We start from the raw sequence: 24,434 nt of genomic DNA, 5'->3' as shown, positions 1-24,434 counted from the left end.
AGTGATTTTTCCCGACCAAAAAACTGATAACGCCCGTCTGGATACAATAGGGTGCCTATTATATTCTCAATCCATTTTTATTCTTTGGGATTTTTCAGAAGCAAGGTCGTCTTTTATAAAAAAACACGTGCAGTTATTGCTTTTGTTTTCCAAGTAAAAATATTTGTATATGTTTATAAAGTGTCTATTATTTCTTATGCCAGTTTCTTGGCTTATGCCATCTACCTGTGTAACTATTATTTTTCTGTTTACGAGTCATTTATTTTTTTGAGAAAATTAAGACAAAAAAACGTGAACATTGTGATATTAGTTTATAAAATATTTCAAAATTTATAATTTCAGATTTTTAATAAACGGGTTTAAATGATTTTTATTTCTTTCTCGGTATTTACTTTTGGTATTCGGAAGGTAATGGGTGGCACACCTAGACACAGATTAAGGAGAAAACAATATTTTCGAGTTTCCAAGAATCATTGTGTCATCATTTTGGTGATTTTGCAACCACAAAATGTTGAAAAAATTGTTTGTGAGAAACGTGATAATGTTATTTTTGGTGTAGGTTTTGAGATATTTACAAGTTTTTAACGTGTTTTGGTGCAAATCTAGCAATGGCGAATATATTACATATATTACATTAAAATAGCTGTTTTCCGAAATTCTATTACATTTTCAAATTTTTAACAGTTTAAGACTACCCCTTTATGTTTTAGGCACATATGCTTATATGTACTATATATTAAAAGAAAAAATAATGATAAATTCAAGTATGTTTTTTATTTAAATTTAAATGCCGCTTTTTCTGGATTATTGTAATTAAATAATACATAATTATACATTTTATAATTAATTATTTTTTTTATTTCATAAACTTTAATTTTTTAATCACTAATGTACACAGTTAAGCTTCGGTTTTTCATATACTATTTAAGAATAAATAAAACTTACTGTTACATAATATTAAAAAATAATTCTGGCTCAACTCGTTCTGAGAATAATAAAAATATGAATTATAAAAATAATGTTGTTCGATATTACCCCGTAATATTTATTATAATACCATTATTGCCTTTTAAATATTACAAGTATTATTTATAAATATTGTAGATTGTTTAAAGTTAAACGTCGATTTTGTATATAGTAGGTATGTATTTGCACAATCGGATGCGCATAAGGGGCGGCGAAGAGGCGTCAGTTCGGCTTCGATCGGGAACAAAGCCGGGCGCGGCGTAGAGGTGACGGCTGTCATTGGTCTTTATTTAGCTCAGGCGACGCCGCGATCGGAGCGAGTCGACGCTCGGGAGGACTAGCGGACCAGGGGGCGAAGGAGCGCAGGAGCGACCGGGAGCAGCACCACTCGCTCCGCTCTCCGTTGTGATGTTATCGAGGCACCCGCGCGCCGCCTTCGCGAGCGACCTCAGCGTCAGTGCCGTGCATTTCAAAAGAAAAGGAGTCTTTCTACACCCTTCGGCCATGTTCAGGAACTGTGTGTGCACGATGACGGGAGTCGGGAGACCGATACGGGTCTAAACGTTCAGTCAGTTATAAAGTTAGCGAGTCATGAAGTTGTTAGAGAGCAGCCGCTTCGAGGCGGTGAACAGCGCCCTCAGTATACAGACGGGCGATTGTGCGATCTCAGGCAGGATCGAAAGTTACAGTTGTAAGCTGGCGGGCCAGGACAAGGCTCTGTACAAAAGGTTGACGGCCAACGGCGGCACCCCGCACGATTTGCAGGCCTTGTCGCCGTCGCCCTCTACTCATTCGTATAGGTGAGTCTTGTTATTGTATTGCGCAATGTTCGCTTGTGCAATATTGTGCTGTTGTGCTATTGTGCGCAAAAGGCAGTGTTTGGCCATAGCGAACCTCTATGTCGACCTACATGCTCGCCTTTGTGTTGCTTAAGACCATAATCACATAGAAAGTCGCCATTTTAAAGCTTTGTTTTCGACAACTTTTAAGGTCAACTCTTTGTTATCTTTACAATTTTTTTACTTTTTATTTATAATTAAAATTAAAATTAATATGTAATATTGCAAATTAATCAAGTGTATGTAATTATTATATTATATAGGAAATTTCATAATAATAATCCGTTTTGCAAGGGCAGGTTAAAAAAATCTATTCAACGAATTGGTAAAACCTAAACTTATGTTTATGAATATTTTTAAATAGTAAAGTAAAAAATTGTGAACATTATAAAAAAATAATGGTACTTTTCTAGTCTTTTGAAAGTTCATGGTTACTTGGAAAACAGTATTCTTTTACATTAATTTAGTTATTAATATTGATGTCTTAGTAGCTAATCTTGATGTTCCGCAGCACTTGTACTTTTGACATACTTAGGCTGACTTCAATATTCGTAATTCTATCCACCCAGGAAATTTTGAGCATACATACGTCTATAGATCTGCATCTCAAAATTCACTACTTTTCGGATTATTTCTTGATTTATGATCTGTGCTTCCATTCCGAATAGGATAATGGTGAAAATATAATAACGAACAATACGCATTCATAGCTAAAATCTTAGGTCACATTTTAAGTCTAATTTCGATATCTTCACTGAATTTATTCTTGACATGAACGTTGACTGTTTGATCCCAGTACTGGTTTTTAATAATGCAAATGCTATTATCAATTACATTATCCTTTAGCATTTGTTCAAGTTTCGTATTGTAAACTTTGTCGAAAGCTATATAAGATAATCTATAAAGCACATTAACACACAGACATCTTTAAAATAGAGCTTCACTTGTGCTCGATCCATTTCTGTCGTTCATGCCTTCCTCACACTTATTTCGTATTTTATTGTCAGGCCTGCCGAGAGGGGACAAATTCCCAGGGTCCGTTCTCCTAGAACGCCCGACTCTGGAAAAAATCATAGCAAGAATATATTAATAAAAAAAGTAAAAACCGACCTCAAATAATGAATCTGAACTAAACTACAGTTGTTTGAGATGTACATAGGTACTGATATATTTCAGGTATAAGTTCTTTCAGTCCTTTTTATACATACAAGAAATGAAAGGAGCAGAACATTGCCTTTAAAAGCGCCCAGATTCTAGGTAATAGATTTTTGACGCGGCTCCGTTTGTGTTCAAATTTGTTTGCAAATTTTTGTTGACTTTATTGCTTTTTGAACGTTTAAAAAGTATTAGACATGAGGAAATATTCAACGAATGTAAATTAGTAGCAGTAAATTCAGATGTTGACAGCGCCAGCTGAATTATATAAATTTAATGTTTTTATAGATTGTATTATCATTCAGTTTCATGTGGTTATTCCTAAAAGAAAATCTAGAAAATATTTTTTAAAATATGTTATTTCAGTAAAATCATATCAGAATATATACTTCTACTAGCGAAAATGTAATTTAACAGATATGCGCTAATATGCTGCTCTAAAATGTCTAAGAAATTAAATTTGACAGTTGCGAAACGTTCATTTGCTGTTCAAACCCAAACCTATAACCTGATGAAAGTTCTAAAACTAATTATAGTTTTATTCCAAAATACAAACTAACCCAACTCATCTTTTAGGTGAAAATAAGCAGAAGAATAAGTACAGATGACATCACATCTCACATATTGCTCCATAGCGTGTCAGTGTTTCAGTATTACACTATGTTTTTAAAAATATGATAGCTATCCTTTTCCGATATTACTATGGACTTCTAATATAAAAGGTCTGGTCAAAGTATATTTAAACCGAATTTTGGTCAATAGAAGAGCGCAAAAAAAATTATGTTCTATGACATAATTTAAAACTTTCTTGTAAGGTTTATATATTTTAAATTTCTCTTGACTAATTTGTTGAGTCGTTAATTTGTATACAGTGCTAAATCCAGTCTTGCGAGCTAGAGAAAGTTACGACCTTGAATTTTGGTCAAGCGCCAAAAACCACATAAGTAGACTGTTGCTTAGTTTTGTTATTGATGTAAATGTTTATATTTTTATGTTTTTTTGTTTACAATGTATTTTTGATTCTTATGTAACGGGTGTACGGTTGACAGTTGCTCTGTGGGCATTTTGCCAGGCTCACGTACGTAAACACACATTTTTAGACTTCAAAATATTTGCACAGCTATATACAGTTTATTTTTCAAGCGTTATCTTAAAATGTAATTACAATAATTTTATTTCCTTCGAGAATAATATCTAGTGTTATATAGGTCGTATGTAATCGTTTATTTATTTTTATATGTACTGTAATGTAATCTGTTGTTTTTGTCTTATTTTTACAGTCGAAGTCTGTCTGGAGATGAGGAGGGTATGTTGTGCGATACAATATCAAAAAAGACTTTGTTTTACTTGAAGGCCACGCTGAATTCAGCATTTCAAGATTATGATTTTTCAAATGCGAAGGTAATTATGCGTATTTTAAATTTGTTATGGAACATATTTGTGTCGCAACTTTATAACTTGATAAAATATAATTTGTAATATTATTTGCAATGTGATTTCAAATTGTTATTGAAGACTTTATCAGTGACGCTAGTGTTTGTCATTTGTGCCCGGCTATACAGTTTGTAAAAGGTCATTTACATTGCAGTTAATATTGCAAAGAAAGCTGTATGTTCAAATACAGATTTCAGTATTGTCTACAAATGCGCACTCTGCTTTTTATTTTTTTACTCTGGTATTAATCATTTAAGCCATATCTATGCGCTCATTCACTTTGTATAAAAAGTGAACGAGGATATATGTATATTTATCTCTAAAATGATCAATTATAAATTACTATTTTTATGTCTCAAATATTGAAAAGTTGGGGAAAGGTGATTCATGATTGATTTATATATTTTATTAGCATTGTTTTTATTAACATAAATTAGTTCCGCCATTCATTTCCATTATCTCCAGTTAAGTGGAACTAGTTATATCGTACATCATTGTAGTGACCTTGTGTCTTTACAAACACTTGTTTATTTTCACAGAAAAAATATTGTGTATTATGAAGTTTTTGTGTTGGTAATCCAAAATTCTTATCTTATGGTTCTGACTTGTGTATATTCCATTTGGATCATTCGGCGCACAGTATTCTCAAACATATAATTCTCGTCTAGTTGCCAAATAATGCAACTGACTCCCTTTTGATTGAGTAAGCTCAGAAGAGTTCTCGTTCACCTAGATAAGATAAATACTATCCATTTCTGTATCTTATTTTTTAAAGATATTCTGATGTACATATATATGATAATACATAATTGTTAATAGATATGTGTATTTTGCTTTTATATTACTCAATTTTTAAATCAATATTATGGAATTGCTATAAAAAACACTCGGATTAAATAAATATTTAGTTAATGGTTTTTAATTTGTCTAAATTGATTATTTTTTCAACTGGTACGATATTAGTAATAACAATGTTTGTTTATGTTTTCAGAGTCATGAATTCAGCAAAGAACCTTCTTTGCAATGGGTGATGCAGCAAGTAGACGCCAATTTGAGCGCGGTTGCCGGTGAACAATACAGAGGATTGCGAAGTGCGCTATGGTCTGCCATTGAAGACGAAATCGTTATGGCCGATTGTGACATATACAGTTACAACCTTGACCTGGCGTCTGATCCGTTCGGCGAACCGGGGTGCCTCTGGTCGTTTAATTATTTTTTCTACAACAAGAGATTGAAACGCATCGTGTTCTTCACGTGCAGAGCTATAAAGTGAGCGGTTTTTAATAATTATGTAATATATCTTTATCCGTTCAATTGTGATAATGATTTTTTTTAGTCCCATATATGCAGCTGATTCTGGAGTTGATTTTGCGATGGACGAGGAGGAAGAGCTGTATTAGATTTATACAAAATTTATAGCAGCAATTGCAGATGTAAATTATATACATATATTTAGATGATTCAGTCGAAATATTTTGCATATTTGTTGGTAATGTGTCTTTGATATGTTTTAACTTTTAATTTAAATCAATGATTCATATCAAAGCTGCGTTAAGGAACTAATATGTTGTTTATATAATTAATTTTTAAGTAAAATATGTTGCATACGGACAGTTTATATGTTATTCTCAGAACTGTATAAGTACTATATCGGTTCTTATATAATAATTTGAATTTCTATAAATTAATATAGAACATCTCGCATTTCATTTTTGTCATTAAGTTGATGTACATTTGTAAGCTGACTTCTTTAAGGTCTGCATTGTATTATGTAGTATGTATACATACATAGTAATGGTGCGATGTGAATAATTAAATGACTTAATTTAATTTCAATGATTTTATTATTATCGCACAATAGTAGATTCGAGTGATATCATTTAGTGCCTCGAGTTTTCTCAATGTTGATGTAAAATGTTCTTTTGCAAAGTTTCCGTTAAGTGATATGGTGTGTTTTGTGTGGTGCTAAAATAATTTAGTTGATGGTTCTATTAAAAATCACCCGATTGGTTGAAAATAATGATTTATTATAAAAATAAAAGATAATTTGGAATGATTGCTGATCACTGAAAGTCTATTATTATTCATAGTGTATGTTTAAATTAAAGTTCTTGATGATTGAACATATTAAATTTTGAGTCTTTAATGAGTGTCTGTATCTTGTTAGTCGTAAATAATAGTAATTAGTATTGATCATGTATAATTTATTAATACTTTTTACTATTTATTTGTACGTCAATTTTTGATATGTTAAGTCTTCGACGACTTTATTGAGTGTGTGTAGCTGTATACATCCACCGAACACAATATTTAATTATATTATAAATATACATATGTTCAAGCAGAAGAAATAGGTACCTGATGATAATTTTAGATTTGCGACCAATGTATTATGTATTAGTTTATTTTTGACACTAATTTTGTGGTCTGATTTGGTAATTGTTTTTATTTAGTAGATCGTAAGAGTCGTTTCATTCGTAGATCTCAATCAAACGATGTGTATATTAATTAATATTTTCGAGACGGCGTTTAATATAACTAATAAAAATATAATTATTTTACGATTTAGTAAGAATTGGAATAGTTAGTCACTTGCGATCAGCGATTTGTATTGTAATACCTAACAGTCATAATACAAGACTTCAATAATATTATGCAACAGTAGTCATTTGTGTATGAATCATTTTCATTTTGTTACTTTTTCTCTTTAGTTATTTATATCTTACGAGTTATGTAACATTTTGCATGAACAAATTATACTACTTAAATTTTAAAATATAATTCTATTTAATTATTTTGTGTTCATGAACGTCCAAAACGAGAGAAATTATAAATATGCTTTACTCTCATTTTTTTTGTTCTTTTCTGGTATTTTTTTCTTATTAATTTGAAAATTTATAGTATGTATTATGTATTTTAAATTACATGTAAGAATCTCATGTACTATTTCTTTCTAATATTAGTAAATAAATTTCTGTATTAAAGTTAACACATTGGTTTATGTAATGTTGTTTTAATTTAGTTATTTACTGTGGAGCTAAGATTAGTAAAATTATTGTTAGTGAGAATAAACTATTGTTTATATAGAGGCTTGGAGTGATTAAAAAGTTTTTCTACCTCTCATTTATTAAATTATTCAATTATTGGAAATATTATAATTAATAAATACATGAAAAAAGTGATAAATATATATATCTGTAAATATCATTAAAATATATTTGTTCAATTTTTTCTTAATAGTTTCTCTGCCACACTTTAAAATTATAGATCTTTCAGATGTATAGATGATAACTGTAAACATGTACTTAATTAATCAACTATAATAATACATTGGTTGTAAAAATACCACATTATTTTATTTATTTATACCTTTTTTAGTTGGACTATTCTATAGATTACAGAACAGCATTGGATAAGTCGCGGAATATCTTTACCATAGTCAGGAGCATGATGGAAAATAATTGATTGTTTAAATTAGTAAGAAATAATACTCTGAATAATATTTAAAATATATATTTGTTCCTAATACACAATTTTTTATTGCAATAGTGATATCTACCCTTGGCAAATAGAATAGTTGCCGAATGAGAAATCAAATTATTTCTCATAGTGCATTTTAAAAAATGCTATATAGTCCAGTCAAATAAAGATTTAACCTCGGAATGAAAGATAGAAAGCTGAAATTTTGCACAAACCTTTGTTTTGACGCTCTTAAGATGGGCATCACGCTCTGTAGTTTATGTAGCGTTATTCTATAAACGGGTGTGCACTTCCTGCTCTCCACGCTATATTTCGAAAACGGTTAATCATATAAAGAAATGAAGCTCACCAAACTTGTAGAAAATTTTATTCTCTACAAGTTTTGTGAAACATCTAATGACGTAGGACACTCGATCTTATGAGACTTTTCAGCCCATCTTTTAAACACCAAAACAAAGGTTTATGCAAAATTTCAGCTTTTTATCATTCATTCCGAGATTTAGCCTTTATTTCGCTTTATTTAACTGGTCTAATATATTTTTTACAAACATTTTCCAAGATCATTCTAAAACGTTTTGACACTGAAATTGTAATTAATATACATATTTTTCAAATAACATTTAAAAACATGAGATATCTAGAAAAATAAATGAACTATACAATGTTGCTGCATTTATATTGAACTTATTTATATCTTCTTATTCCAACTCATACAGGTTACGGAGGAGCATCAAATATGACAATGCAGTATTAAGAATCTATTGTACATAACGAAAATTTGATGAATTTTGATATTACATATTTATTGTTATATTTAATTGCTTACTGCAGAGAAAGTTTTCATGGACACAGTCGTAAAACCCATTGCCGAAATCTCAGTGGTCATTAAAGATCTCAATTGTATCATTATTATGCCTCTTTTAATTTCTTTGCTTCCATTTGGCCACCCAGAACTATACGCTGCAAATCTAACCGCTTCACTCTAAAAGTTATATATGTTTTTTTTCTGGAGTTTAATTAATTTTATTTTATTCAATCTTACCTCTTCTTTCAGCTTTTCTCCATAAAAACACACTAGTGCTAATTGATATACAGCTGCCACTAAGAACATTATATATTTCAAAGCTCTTATAGGCGTGACTAACTAAAATATTTTTGATTTCATTTATTTTTTTGTGTACCTTTGGGCACATATAATTTATAAACATACTAACAATGACGCAAAATAGTTGCAAACATATTTGGAACGAGCTGCACATTAAGCTAATGAGTAGCATTAGAGAATATCCATCTTCGACGACATGAACTATTCTAAAATGATAGTTAAATTATATATGGTATATGTTTTGTTATGTTATACTTATTAGTCATACTCAAATAATCTGTTGTGTTTTTCTACAATTTTTTTCAATAATTTTGCAGATTCTTCTTCGTTGACTTCTTCTGTCGATAATGATTTAATATCTCTCTGCAGGAGTTGGAAATGCAGACATAGGTGACTCAGAATGATGCAAAAGAAAGAATCAATTACACCCCACAACGTACAGACAAAAATTCCTAAAAAATGTTATATATTGATTCAGATGTATAATGGTTTTTATCCAATTTTTAAACAATTGCTTCATAAAGTGTACTTCTACTACAATTTTAATTTAACACCATGTGTTAACAACGTATTCAGAAATATTCCGTACAACAAAATTAAAATATGTTAGTGACATATTTATATATCATAAAATACTTCTATGAATATTATTTTAATATATTAAAGTAAATTTAAATATAAAATGAGCGATTTATCGGAAGTATAAATCATGTCATATTAATATATTTACTTGTACAAACAAAAAATGATTTATGAAAAAATGAGTTTATGATTGCCTAATTACGCTCCATCTATTGAAATAAGGACTAAACAGGAGAGTAGTGAAGGATTTTGAGTTATCCGCAAATATCAGAATTATATTTATTACTTACCTGCAATATATTGAGAGATGTATGTGAGTGTATAAACCCACCAGTTCATTGTGTAGTCGTAAGGGTACCACACGATATATGGCATTTTTACATCTTTGCCCCAATGTCTTGTTTCATCATTGTTGTATTTTATGTACAGGTTGTAACTAATTGAAATCAGTGGTAATATGCTCCATGCAGTCGCCAAAATGAACATTTGATTAATGTAGAAGAAGCAAAATCGTGTGGTCTTCACAACGTTGTTGAAGACTAACTTTTTCACTTCAGGATCTTCCATCGACGGCCAGAACGAGCGTAGTATATCTAAAATATTGCTCATTTTCTTCCTGTTGCAGATCACGAATACAGCCTTTATAGGAGCCATAATTGCTATGATAGACGCTGGAAGCATTTCGGCGACTTGCAAAAATGTTTCCATATCTGATATGTGCTGCAGAGCTAAATAGTAGAAAACGAATTCGCCAAGCACGAGAATGTATATATTTGCAAAGTTTAATATAAAATTGATCCTGTAAGAGAAATGTATATAAAGTCCTTATGTATATATATATTTATATATATATATAAATAAGGACTAATTCATAAACCAAATTAATTTTTTTTATTCTTAGAAAACTCATATCAAGTTATAATATAATTTTTGTAACAAAGTTACTGGGAAATTTATAATATATTGTATAAAAAATGTAGTACATACGTATAATTATTATGTAAATGAATGGATATATTTTGTTAATTTCAATACCATTGTTTGATTTGAAACGATCTTGATTTCGTTGTTTTTGTCCTGAACACATCATATAGTCCGAAAATAACATAGAACTTGTTCAAAACTACCAAGGCATCTTCAAATTGGACAGGTGGTTCATCTTCTTTCGGCTCTCCGTTATTTTCAATGTCTTCTTGCGGCGGCAAGATTGATTTTTTGACTTCCGCCATTTTAGCGGTTGTCAAATGTTATAGGAAACATAATGCAATATCATATATATATATCAAGAAGTTTGTATTGTTTGTAAAAGGAATAATAAAATAGTGAATATTAAAATTTATATACAGGATGAATATTTTATGCGATTTATTTTTGCTTGTTCCGTTTAGTCAAATATTGTTTAACGCACTAACATTAGTGATATGTTTTTTTACAGACTGTACTGCGACAAATTTATAAATCAACCTAGTATGTACTGTTTTAACGAGGCAATATTTTTTTTATCTTGGTAAAAATATAATCGTCTTAAATTAACTCCTGGCTGTTCTATATAGACTGCGGGATCTCAACCAACTTTAAGGATTAAAGTTTGATTGTTGGTTGGCTACCAAGGTCTGATTCCGAAGGTATAAAAATCCTATCTGATTTTCGTGTGAGTTCTGACTTACATAATATATCCTCGCTATCAGAAGGGTGCGGCTAAACTGCATCGGTTTCACATACATCTTTAAAACTAAATTTAAGAAAAAGGAAGATTGGAATTTTTATCTAATGATTTTAAAATCAAATAATTAAAAATCGGTGAAATCATTTCAAAATATGATGGCTGTTGCAGCACGTTTATTTTACTTAATTTACAAAATAAAGAAGAAGCTAAAAACTGTTTGGTCGAGTTTATAAACCCCTTAAATCCATGTGAAATATTACCACACGAGCTACTAATAAATGTTGGTAAATCTATTATGCTGCTGAGGGTCTATCAAAATTGTGAAATGGAATGTTGTTGGTTGTAAAAGCACTGGACGTACACGTGAAGCAATCAGGACCGCCGAGAGCGAACCCGAGCCCTGGGAAAACAATGATTCCGGCCTTCATAACAAAAATGGCATTTTATATAATTTTTAGCATCGTAATATAATTTCTTGTTAACCCTTTCTATGCTATAAATAAATATAAAAATTAGCCACCGTTGCGACATATTTTCTGAAATCATATTTAATGCCACATATTTTAATTAGCCATTAAAAATTATTAAAAATAATTACTCATTTCTTTGCTGCTCAGTGTTGCCATATAGTGAATTTCCAGTCCAGGTCAAAAGCAATAAAATCGTGCCATCGCGGTGAAAACGCTCGATAATCAAGCGTTTATATTAGGTTTTTTATAGCAATATTACGAGTGAGAATCGAATAAAGCACATTTAAACCGAATTTTGACAAATAAGAGAGCTCAAAAAACAATTATTTCTTCTCAGAATTAAAAAATCCACAGAAAAAGCAATAAAATCATGCCGTTGCCGTCGCAGTGTGCGACGGTGCCGACACGATTTTATTGCTTTTGACGTGAATTTTTGCCTTCTGAGAAGTGATAATTGTTTTTGTGCTCTCTTTATGACCAAAATTCGGTTCGAATATACTTTGATCGGCTCTCTTATATTAGAACTTCATAGTAATATCGGCAAAGATAGCTATCATATTTTTAAAACATAATGTAATATCGAAACGCAGACAAACTGTGGAGCAATATGTGAGTTACGACTTATTCTTTCGCTTATTTTCCCCTGAGAGATGAGTTTGCTTAGTTTGTATTTTAGACTTGATCTAATGAAAGTTCTAAGACTATAATTAGTTTTAGAGCAGCATATTACCGCCTATCAGCTAATTTATATTTTCGCTAGTAGAAATATATATCTACTGGTGAAAATGTATTTGGACTTTACTAGTGAAAATTTAACTTTACCAAAAAATTATTAGTATCATTTATAAGTCGGATGTAAATAAATAATGACAAGTATGTAAAATATACATATATTACTGTAAGAAAAGTTGAAATCATGTAATTTTACTAGCACCTGCCAAATAATTTGTATTTTCACTGGTAAAAATATATATCTACTGGTGAAAATGTATTTCTATATGGTTTTACTAAAATTACATATTTTAAAAAATATTTTCGGGATAGATTCGAGACTGTTTTTTCTAGATTTTCTTTTAGGAATAAGCACGTGAAATTGGGTGTATTATTTATTTATTATACTGCATTAAATCTAGTTGTCAAAATACCGATAATACAATCTATAAAAACATTAAATTTATATAATTCAGCTGGTGCTGTTGTTGATTTTTCGTTATTTAGTTGCTTCGTCCTTAAGTATTCGATCTGAATATTCAGATTGAATACCTAAATTTACTACTTCTAACTTGCATTCGTTGAATATTTCCTCTATGTCTGATATTTAAAAAAAAAATCAAAAAGCAATAAAGTCTACAATAATTTGCAAACAATTTTTAGCACAAATGGAGCCACATCAAAAAAACTAAAATCTGTCCCTTTGAATAGCAATGTTTATTGTGAAAGTACTACCTAGAAAGTGGGTGCTTTTGAAGGCAATGTTCCGCTACTTTTATTTATTGTATACTATGTATAAAAAGGGCTATAAACCTTATACCTGAAATACATGAGTATATGCATAAGTACATCTCAAAGAACTGTAGTTTAGTTCAGATTCATTATTTGAGGTCTGTTTTTACTTTTTTTATTAATATATTCTTGCTATAATTTTTTCCAGAGTTAGCCCCTCAAAAAGATCGGGCCCCGGAGATTTGTCCCTACTCTCCCCCCCCTCTCTGCAGGCCTGGAGGCAATGCTAATGACTGTCTCCCCCCCTAGAATCTTAATAATTCCTTGTGATATATACATATATAATTTTTTGTTAGAAGCGGCTTCAATTCCCAATTCGTATTATATAACTAGCGACCAAAGTAGTTATCTAGTTATAATATAAGCAATTAATACAAATTGCACAGTATACTAATATTGTATATTTTTAAAAGACTTAATCGTTAAGAATTAAGAATAAAATTATTATTTGTAAAATTGTATATGAATTTATACAACCTGTACATGTAAGGCAAGGAAAAAATATATTAATGTCCACGTTTATTAAATAAAATATTTGTATTTTTCATTCTTTGATCTTTGCTTATGCAATTTTTAAGCTATATAATAGACATCGACAAAGCGGTAAGGTAAAAGGAATATTTTATGATTACTTTTTGTATTGTATTTAAGTTCTCAAAAATGTAGTAGGTATAACTATATTTATTCATCTTTTTGACATAATTTTAAATTGGGGATAAATAATAATAAGAATAATATTTTAAACATATATTTATGCATCGTTTTATAAAGTACAATAATTTTAAATAAAATATCAAAAAAATTCTCACAGTGCGGTTTGAAAATTTTTTGCTGCCTAGATTCAACAAAGTAAAAAAAGCGGTTTTCTAAGAATTGTCACAATAGTTTTGCTGCAGGCTATTATATGCTTAATACACTTTTTATTGAATAATGGTTGCTTTTAAATATAATACTATATGTTGCTGTCTCCCTTTTGGATTAATTTATACTTCTTATTTCACCTCGTACAGGTTCAGGAGAAGCATCAAATATGACATTGCGGAGTTAAGAATCTGTACATAATATGACAATGTTATATATTTAGCTATTACGTGTATAAGTTTATATATTTAATAATTTACCGATGATAAAGTTGTAATGGACAATGTAGCTAAACCCAGTGTCGAAATCGTAGTAGCCTTTGAAGATCTAATCTGAATCATCATTATTCCTCTTTTAATTTCCATACTTCCATCTGGCCAATCAGAGCAGTAGGCGGCGTATTGAATGGCTTCGCTCTGTTAAAAGTTAGGTATCTATTTTTTTAACTTTGGAGTATAAGGTCCATTTCATCTTACCTCTTCTTTTAGTTTTTCACCATAAAAACAGAGAAGCGATATTTGATACAAGGCTCCCACTTCAAACATAATATATTTCCAAGCTCTTTGAGGCGGGACTAACTAAAATATTTTTAATTTTATTTAATATTCTGCTTACTATGCATAAGAACATTTAATATATATATATATACTAACAATGACGCAAAATAGCTGCAAACATAGTTGGAACGAGATAGTCAACAACTTCAATAATAGAATCACAGAATATGTATCTTGGATAGATTGAGCAACGCTAAAATGTTATTAGTATTAATAATATAAATCGAGCCTTGTAATTGTCATATGTTATTAAACTCATACTCAAATATAGTGTTGTGTTTTTCTACGATCTCTTTTAAAAGTTTTACTGATTCCTTTTCGCTTAATTTTTTCGTTGATAATGATTTGATATCTCTTTGCAGAAATTGAAAATGCAAACAAAGGTGACTTATAATGATGCAAAAAAAAGATTCTAAAACGCCCGTCGAAGAACATACAAATAATCCTAAAAATCGTTAAATCAAAAACAACAGTTAGTATTTAATATATGCTGTAAGGCCCCACTGAAGGAGCGATTTGGACGTTTTAATACAATTGTAATATAATAATCTTAATACACAACATCAAAAAATACAATAAAACTCGAAGAAACTTTTCAACTGCCCTTCCTGGACACTAGGCGCGTACCGTGGGATACTTTACCTTTCGCCCGTTCGCGTGTTACGTGACAAGTGAGAGTGAGAGGTAAGGGCGTGCGTAACATGCATTCCGCAGGACTTTATCTCTCACTCACTCTCGTCACTTAACACGCGTTTCGTTTGTTTTTTTTTGTTTTGGCAAAAAGTGATATCCAACTTTTTGGCAAAGTTTTGGTAAAATATGATATCCGATCTATTTTACAATCAAAAAACAAAATTGGTTCGATGCTTCCCAATGGAAAATACATAATAAAAAAATAATCTATATATTGCATCGCACACCGGGAAACTGAACATAAACATGCAGTCAAAAAGTTGTATTCGGTTCTGGTCGATCATTGTTTTAATGAAGACCATAAGATTGCCTTTAATAGCACAAGTTGTAATATTAAAAATCCGTTTGTTTTGACAAACGAGATGATAGCAAATTGATTTCAAAGTCCAGGCTTCCGGTTTTTAAATCGATAAAAACGACAAAATCACATAAAATTGTCACCGACTTAATTAACACATTCAAACAATCATATTAACACGGACACAAATTATGAGGTTCTTCATAAGTATCATTAATCCTGATCCACCGCAAACGCGTCAATATATGACAAGGTCTAGAACGAGAATGGCAGTGCTGAAATTTCGTGACAATGGCAGGAGTATCACTATATTTAATATATTTGTCAGTTCAATGATGTTTTGAATTGGTTGGTAATATAAAATGATCTTATATTTATTGATCCTATCTATAATTTTATTACTCACCGCCTATGAATTGAGAAATATACGTGAGCGTGTAAACCCACCAGTTCATCGTGAAGTCGTACGGGTACCATATATAAAAAGGAAGTTTTACATCTTTACTCCAATGTCTGGTTTCATCTTTGGTATATTTTATGTACAGATTGATAAGAATTGAAAATAGTGGTAAGGCACACCAAGCTAATGACAATGCTAATATTTGGCTCATGTGAACAAAGCAAAATTGTTTTGTTTTCACAACGTTCTTGATTACGAGCTTTTTCACTTCTGGATCTTCCATCGATGGCCAATATGAGCGCAATATTTCAACACTTTTGCACATTTTTTTTCTGTTGTAAATCATGATTCCCGTCGTGACGGGGCTCAAAAATGTTAAAATGCTCGGTGGTAACATTTCGGCGACTTGCAGAAACGTCTCGGTGTCTGATATATTTCTTAGAGCCAAAGTGTGAAATATAAGTTCCAGGAATATGATAATACATATATGGAAAAAGTTAAATACGTAGTAGCTCCTGTAAGATAAATATGATTTAGGTAATAAAACATATGGATATTAGAAAAGTAAAGATACAAATTTAGTAAAAATGGAAGAAAATATAACAAAAATATAAAAATAAATAGATTATTAATTCATTCTTGTTTATAAAAATGGGAGAAAATATAACGCATTAAAAAAAATCGCTTTTATAGGTGTCAATCGATCTAACGATTGATAAACTTTATGAAAAATGGCAAGAAATGCTCTGAATTGTATTTTTAATCAATGATTATCGACAGATTACTAACTTAAGAGAAAAAATTTGAAGCGTTTGTTGAAACTAAGAAAATAAGTTCCACTTTTTCTAAAAGAAAGAAAAGTCCCAGGCTAACAGATCTATCTCTTAAGTAGTTCAATACGAGGTCGCAAAATCTCTAATATGAATACAACTGAAATATAATTATTATAGCAGAGACTAACATTCTTGCAAAAGTCTCAATGTAAGCGCTCGAGCAAGATGTTTAAGTACAAAATTATCTGTCAATAATTTTGAAAACATAATCTACGTAAACTTGGAAATATTACAAAATTAATTGGAAAGTTATTTTTATCTTGGAAAGATAAAAATAAAAGTAAAAGACAAAGAATCCTTTTCCTTTTGATATAAACTGTATCGCAGATGCTGACCTAATCAAGAATGAACTCATTGATCTTTGGAGTTTAACTCAAAAATTCTATGTTCCCAAAGCAGCTCTAGTTTCATATTAATAAAAGTTTTAACTTTGTTAACAACGTTGTATCAAAGCGAATCGTCATTTTTAACGTTGTAACAATGAAAACAAAATCTCAAAATCGGTTAGAAATCCAACATCACATTGTGTTGCATTGTCAAATACAAGATAAACAACAGTGGCCTTCACATTGACATAACTTTCAAAATAAACATTATTATCATACATATATTTTTATTTCAATATATTTTACTTTAATTTTTTTTTCTTAAAAACTTAATATTGATAAATGATCTATGGCTTTTATCTGACTTTCAAAGAGATCCATGGAACAAAAAGGCTTAGAAACTCTGTTCTAAAAGGTATTTATTAAAAGTAAAATACAAAAAAAATCTTTTGAAATATTTTCTATATTCCTAAACAGTTTTTTTATAAATAATTTAAAGTTGCAGATAATATTTAGAAAGAGTCGTAAGAACATCTAAGTTCTATTATTCTTCTGCCACAGTTACATTTTCTTGCATAGCCAATAGCAATCATGGATTTTACGGGAACCACATAGAGAAAGGTAGTGATATTTCTTTGCCTGGTTTCGTCTTTCACATATTTTATAAGCAGATTGCAACTAATCGAAAATAGAGGTAGCGTGCACCAAGCAAATGACAATGATAATATTTAAGACATGTAAAATATGTAAAATTATTTCGTCTTTATAACGTTCTTCATAACGAGCTTTTTCACTTCGGGATTTTCCATAGATGGCAAGATGGCATTCTTTAGTAATAATATAGTGTTGCTATAAAGCATAGTTATTGCTATAATATGAGCCAATACCCCAAGAATAGTCGCTAGAAACATTTCGGCGACTTGCAAGTCCAGGGGCCTGATATGTTTGGCAGAGCCACAATGTAAAATAAAAATTCGACCAATACATGAAACCATATATAATATAAAGGTATTATTCTGACTATGTCAGATAAATATGATAAAGGCGATAAATAAAATAAAGGATATTCGGAAACTAAAAATGGAATCAATATTTAGTTGCCGTTCGATAACTATTATTTTTTTTTATAAAACAGTAACAGCAGCAAATATAAGTTATGGGTAAAAAAATCCGACAATTAATAGGAACCCATAGTGCATATTTGAAAAGTTAATGAAAAAATAGTGACAAAAATAAATATAAGTTTTTGAAGCAAAAGATTATATATATGGTGCAAAACATTTTTTTATACCAATTCATGATTACAAGTGTTCTTGATTTCAATGATTTTTCCCTAAAGAAATCATGAAGTCCACAATAAATCAAAAACTTATTCAAAACTATAAAGGCGTCTTCAAAATCGATAGGTTGTCCATCTTCGGCTGGCTTTTCATTTTCGACGTCTTTTTGCGGAGTCGATTTAATCTTTTGTACTTCGTCCATTTTGGCGATTGCCAAATGTGGTAATAGAAAACATATTGCAAAATCACATCCATTTATAAGCATATCGTATATTAAATAAGTGATAATATATTCAGACTCATGTACAGGGCGACTGTTTTATGCAATTTACGTTTTGATGCTCTGTGTAACACTATGCTAATATTAAGCAAGTAAAAATATAATAACTTTGTACAAAATATAGTAAATATACGGACATTGCATTTTTTTTATTTAGTTAAAATATAGTAGCTTAAAAAATATTTTATAAACAAAACAACCTGTACCCTAAGCCTATAAATATTAGATTTATGTCGACTTTGATTGAATAAGATAGTTATAATCTCACGCTTATTCATTTTTAAAGCATATTATAGATATTGATATGGTGATAATTAAAAATAAATATTTTATGAGCGTTTTCTATACTGTTACCATGATATTACAAATTTAATATTTTGCATTTTTATTTTATAAAATAATATATTTGTTGTCAGCTTAAATTTCAAGGTTATGCAAAATATATTGATATACAATATATAATATTCATTTTAGAAACAATTTGGTTAATTTATCAGGGTAAATAATCAAAAAGTCATAAAAATATTTCAGAGATTTTATTAATAATTAGATCAATGTCCAGTTTTACTAGGATTAAAATTTGTATCATATTCAATTGTAATTAGTTTCAGAGAGGTATTCTTGTTAAAGTTGCATAAACATATTGAAAGCGGTTCTTCAGAAGAATCGTGATTTACATTTTTAAGTTTATTTATTTGATATTAAAAAATATGTTCAAATTAAGGTTCTTTGCAAAATTTGACAAATAAGCAGATAAATATCTCTGGGTCTTAAAGTACAACTAATACATTTAAAAAAATTCTATTCTATATAAATTAAATTTATCGTGAAAAGTAGTAGCTTTAAATTTTATTCATGTAGGTCAAAATTTAAAAAATTGTATAAAATCTATGTGTATTGCAAGTGTTTCCAAATATGTTTTTGTTTCACATTCCTCGAAAAAATTAGATAACATTTAAAGATTAATTAGTATTATATTTGTACTATTACATATTTTTGTAATATAAAGTACTGCGGGTAATCAATGATTTTGATTTATAAAATAACTAAATCTAGTCATTAGAATTGATTCTTTTGTAAATATAAAAACCTTAAAAATATTTACATTACTAAAAGAAAAACTCTACTAAACCCAATTGCATTTTAAGAGCTAAATTTGTTCATAGTTATTAAAATAAATATTACCTTAAACTTTTCATCAATTGATTTATAGAAAATTTTAAGCATATAAAATAATACTTTTTCTAAAATAAAAATAACTAATAAAAATTGAAAAATTAATTAAATTAGAAAATATATAAAGCTTCAAATCAATAAATATATATTGATTTAAAAAATGTCTGTATGAGAAGAAATTTTCATATAGCACGAGTAGTATAATTTAATATAATCTGATCCAACTTTCGATCTTTTTTTCGATATCTTTATATGTGTTTTAATGTTTTACACATAATAAATAAATTAAAAACGCATTATTAATAAAGAATTTAAAATAAATCATAACAGTAATATATTTAAACAGTTATTAAATTTATAGGAAATATTTGTTAAAAAATTATGTTAAAATCGTATATTAACATTTATATACATATGTATATTAATAACAAATTATATATTAAAAAACGAATATTATTTCACCAATTGCTCATTTAATAATTAATAAAGGAGAGTCGTTTGCCCACGGAGAATTAATTTAGTCATGTTTAATAACTACAGATGAAAACGTTTTTAATGAAGTTAAAAAAAAGTTATAAACTACATTCTAAAGTGAAATAGATTAAGTTGTGTCACATCGGATAATGTTAAAAAGGAAGAACTGGAAAATATGAGGCCTCTGATGATTATTCATTGTATTATTTACCAGCAGATATTTTATTGAAGCAGTCATCAGCATTTAACTAAGTGATTGATATTGTTTTATTAAAAAATCTTTATAATTTCGAAAAGTACTTTGTTTATTGCATATACTGTATATAATACGAGTATTTAAAATCAGGTGTATATCTCGTGAAAATATTTTTTTAGCATTCTGCAATTTGTTGATCTTTTCTTGACCTTTCATTATATTCTTATTTTCCGAAGTTTGGGCGTACACCTTTTTGCGACTGAGTAAAATTTTTCGTTTTACGTCACACAATTGACGAAAAGCTGTTATCGGAAAAATGTCGTGAATTCGGACGTCTGTGGTCTGTGATACATATATGTATATATATCAATATATGTATCGTTACTATTTATATACATACTACACGTGTTCGTTTATTTTTAAAGTGTGAGAAGGTAAGAATTTCACAATATTAAAACGAAGCGTTCCACTCTTTTGCCAAATAATAAAATATTGGGCAAAATTAATATTTTAACTGAATATTCTATAATTTGTCAGGTGCTCTACAATTACAAATCAATAAGTATATATCGTTTAAAATAAATATCTGTTTAAAAATATTTTTTTATATATTACAAGTTACATACGCAGCGTGCAAAAAGTCATCATAACCTAATCCAAGTAATTCACTAAAAAAATTTAAATTCTTTGTATGCTTATTAATAGTTTACATATAAAAAAATTAAAAAACCCATAATTAATAAAGAATTAAAAATATATAATAACAGTAAGATTTGGTTAGTAAATATATTAATAAATTTTAAGACGTCTCGTGGTGCAACACGATGATAAAATCGTATATTAGCACTTATAAACGGCAATTATGTATATATACTATTATTATGTTGTTGCCCCCCTTTAGGGATTTATTCGGCTAAAATACAGAAAACGAGCGACTCAATGAGTTTGTGGTCTAATTCAGAGGATCAGGCAAATCCGCGGGCAAATTTGGCCTGCGAACTAAGATTAGATTTCACACTTTAAAACTCAATGTATAAACTACAACGAAAAGTTTTAATTATTATTGTTATTTCAAAATTTATATGGTCATGTTTAACTGTAGCAGCCGAAGAAATGCCCCCGAGAAAATATATTATATCATTTTTTGAGTGAGAATAGTTGCTAGAAAGGTTGAGCACATTGTGAGTAACATCAATAGGCAATTGAATAGCAAGTTTTTTTAGGCCTCATCCAGTCGTTTCCAAACTTTTTGACTCTTAGCACCATTGGTTTTCTCAAAGCGCCCTATGTCAAATTATAACAAATGCACTTTTCGAAATACTAAATATTTTGTGTGGTAAAGGGTTAGGTAAAAATAGTTTGCACCACTTTGTTTATTTGAGGATATAATTTAAATGTTTGTAACATAAAACAAACAGGGTGGAATAAATTACATAGCTTTTTTATAAATGCATAGCTTTTACGAATCTTTAATTCAATGGAGTTCAAGATCTACTATCTTATTACCATACACTTTTTGATTGTCCAATACCCAGCAGAATTTTCATTAAGTAGACGTGTTATTTAGACTGATCTGTCATTTATTTCTGACTCTCCTCTGTTATCTATAATGTTAGGAACTCTGTATACTACGACTATGTACGAGTCGAGGATCCACTGTTGTTTATTAGGGGTTTTATTATATTATTTAAATTTTATCAAAAAGGTGTTTATCTTTGAAATATATAAGCTATCTTATAATAATTATTTGTAGAAAAATGAAACCATTTATCAAAGTGATTATTGATTTTCAGTCAATCTTTATTTATATATATTTGGTTTAATAAAATTCTAAACGCAATAAATTTAAAAATAATAATATGGTTTAGGTACCAAAACTTTATATACTATTTAAAATTCTAAACTGTTCGCGGCTATTGGAAAAATATTTGGGAAAGTTTGAGCCAGACTTTTGATATTATTTTGATTAAGATTTACCGGTCTAAGAAAGTAAATATTAGACATAATAAATTTTCTCTTGGAATTGATCCAATATATCTTTTATATAATATAAAACTTTCATATTCGTGGGATATTAATTTTAACCGATATGTTAAATTTAAAAGAGTTGTAAAAACTATATTAGAATTTGCCCATATAAACCCATCACTTTGCTGTTGTGTCAAATAAAAATGATTATTTTAGAAGCCACTGCTTGATTTGAATATAGGTTGCGTAATTGTATTTTATTTCAATTAAAAAACTTTTTATATTAGGTACTTCACTTAATTACGAATAATCAAATCTTCATCCAAAAATGATTGTTCTTATTAGCATATCTAATGAAATTAAATACTTTTATTGTAACTTTTATAGAATAATTTAAATATATCAACCTTTGGTCAATTATGCTGTGATTAGGCAACACAATTTTGGAAATCGATAGAAAGCTCCTAATAATAGCATGTGCGCTGTAATACAATATTTTATTATAAATGAGTAACTTCTTCAATAGATATGAAGCCTATTCAAATATTGTAGATCCTCGTTAGATTATTTTTTCATAGAAATATTTTTTACTATTTCTTCTTCTACAATATTATTTGATATACCAACGAATAGTGAAAAAAATAAGTTGTGAACCCTACATATATAATTCAAGACCATAGTTTGATTAGTCTGTGCGGATACTTTTAGTTAATATTATAAAGATTGACATATCATTTTTAATTTGCACTGTCTTCGTGTCTTGAAAGTCAAATTTAATTCTTGAAGATTAAACATGACTGCATGACTGGAAGAGATGCACGATCAAAGTGGAAGCAGCTGCTATTCTTTGGACTTCATAGGTGTCTGTGTTGATTTGGCTCTAGATTTTGTGCATTTCAAATTTTAAAGCGAAGTTACGAATGAATGTGTTTTTTACGGCATCTGGTTTATATATGATCAGAAAAAAGAGAAGAAATCAACAATCTTTCTCTTTTTGACCTGAATAATATAAATGATTTAGAGCTATACTAAATATTATATTTTGCTACCGGCAATTTTTAAGGTTTCTTTATTTTATTATCTGTGCCGTTTACAGTGTATAACACTGTCAGGTTCATCAATTAAACCACTTTTCTATTTATAATTTATGAGACTAAATCATGCTAATACATAATAAAAAAAAACGTTTGTGATAAAGTTTTTTAAACTGTGTAAAAAATGAGGTTTTTCGTTATTATGGAAAACCACAGTGTGAAACTTTTTAACAAAGTAACCGCCATAAATCAGAAAGAAGTAAAATATCCGTCGCTTCGATAAAATATAAGGCATACATTTGAGTTTGCCTTCAAATCTGCTCTAATTAGTCGTCCTATTAAAAAGAGGTGGTCAACAAAAACTTCTATAAAGGGAGTCATATGTTTAAATATGAAAATGCAGGCAATCGAGTATCATTTCGTCTGAGGTCTTCCTGTCAGACACTGCGTCTAAGAACTCCTGTGAAACTTTCTTAGAGAATTATTCTACTAATATTCACACTTGAACATCCACTTCAAGGTTCAGGGCATAGAATTTTCATGAGCTCTTGAACTTGGAATTCTAGCAAGAAGAGGCCCATTCAACTTAATACTAGTGTAGATTGCAACAGCCGCCGCTTCTTTTTTCGCATCCACTGGTCGCAGAGTGAACCCGCATCGGAGACGTCAGGACTACGGACGCACCCACGGAAACATTTCTCAATTATTGCACAACCAATAACAAAATAAATCATCTGATAACAAAGTCAGAAAATCGTTTAAACGTTAATTGCTTACGTCAAGGAAATACATTGATGAAATATTGGCAAATATTTATTTTGAGCAAGCCGCTAAAATGCTTTCAACAATTTAACATTT

At 29.4% G+C, this 24,434-nt stretch overlaps 2 protein-coding genes across 2 annotated transcripts; one reads left to right on the top strand and one right to left on the bottom strand.

Moving 5' to 3' along the window:
- The first annotated feature begins 1,190 nt into the window (after positions 1-1,190).
- Positions 1,191-6,435, top strand: Maf1 (repressor of RNA polymerase III transcription Maf1). The gene is made up of 4 exons (XM_088182423.1): positions 1,191-1,766; positions 4,241-4,361; positions 5,386-5,663; positions 5,731-6,435. Exons 1-4 carry the CDS (start codon positions 1,558-1,560, stop codon positions 5,792-5,794), a joined length of 672 nt encoding a protein of 223 aa, XP_088038549.1. The 5' UTR covers positions 1,191-1,557; the 3' UTR covers positions 5,795-6,435.
- On the bottom strand, positions 5,950-10,790 carry LOC148236776 (odorant receptor 67c-like). The gene is made up of 6 exons (XM_088182837.1): positions 10,597-10,790; positions 9,852-10,378; positions 9,248-9,431; positions 9,089-9,185; positions 8,917-9,018; positions 5,950-8,856 (listed from the first exon to the last, which is right to left on the bottom strand). Exons 1-6 carry the CDS (start codon positions 10,788-10,790, stop codon positions 8,689-8,691), a joined length of 1,272 nt encoding a protein of 423 aa, XP_088038963.1. The 3' UTR covers positions 5,950-8,688.
- Positions 10,791-24,434: the final 13,644 nt, after the last annotated feature.

This window comes from Plectrocnemia conspersa, unplaced genomic scaffold (genome assembly GCF_051122295.1).
Source record: "Plectrocnemia conspersa isolate PC_06_02 unplaced genomic scaffold, ASM5112229v1 ptg000003l, whole genome shotgun sequence".
Classification (NCBI taxonomy): Eukaryota; Metazoa; Arthropoda; class Insecta; order Trichoptera; family Polycentropodidae; genus Plectrocnemia; species Plectrocnemia conspersa.
The sequence above is the reverse complement of the archived record's forward strand: the minus strand, read 5'-3'. Positions and strand labels throughout refer to the sequence as shown.

Excerpts from the sequence above, each read along its gene's own strand:
- Maf1 (XM_088182423.1), top strand. The coding sequence starts at position 1,558 with ATGAAGTTGTTAGAGAGCAGCCGCTTCGAGGCGGTGAACAGCGCCCTC. Across the intron at positions 1,767-4,240 it reads CCCTCTACTCATTCGTATAG|TCGAAGTCTGTCTGGAGATG; the intron begins GTGAGTCTTGTT and ends TTATTTTTACAG. Across the intron at positions 5,664-5,730 it reads TTCACGTGCAGAGCTATAAA|TCCCATATATGCAGCTGATT; the intron begins GTGAGCGGTTTT and ends GATTTTTTTTAG.
- LOC148236776 (XM_088182837.1), bottom strand. The coding sequence starts at position 10,790 with ATGGCGGAAGTCAAAAAATCAATCTTGCCGCCGCAAGAAGACATTGAA. Across the intron at positions 9,186-9,247 it reads AAACACAACAGATTATTTGA|AATAGTTCATGTCGTCGAAG; the intron begins GTATGACTAATA and ends CTATCATTTTAG. Across the intron at positions 9,019-9,088 it reads TGCAACTATTTTGCGTCATT|TTAGTCACGCCTATAAGAGC; the intron begins GTTAGTATGTTT and ends AAAATATTTTAG.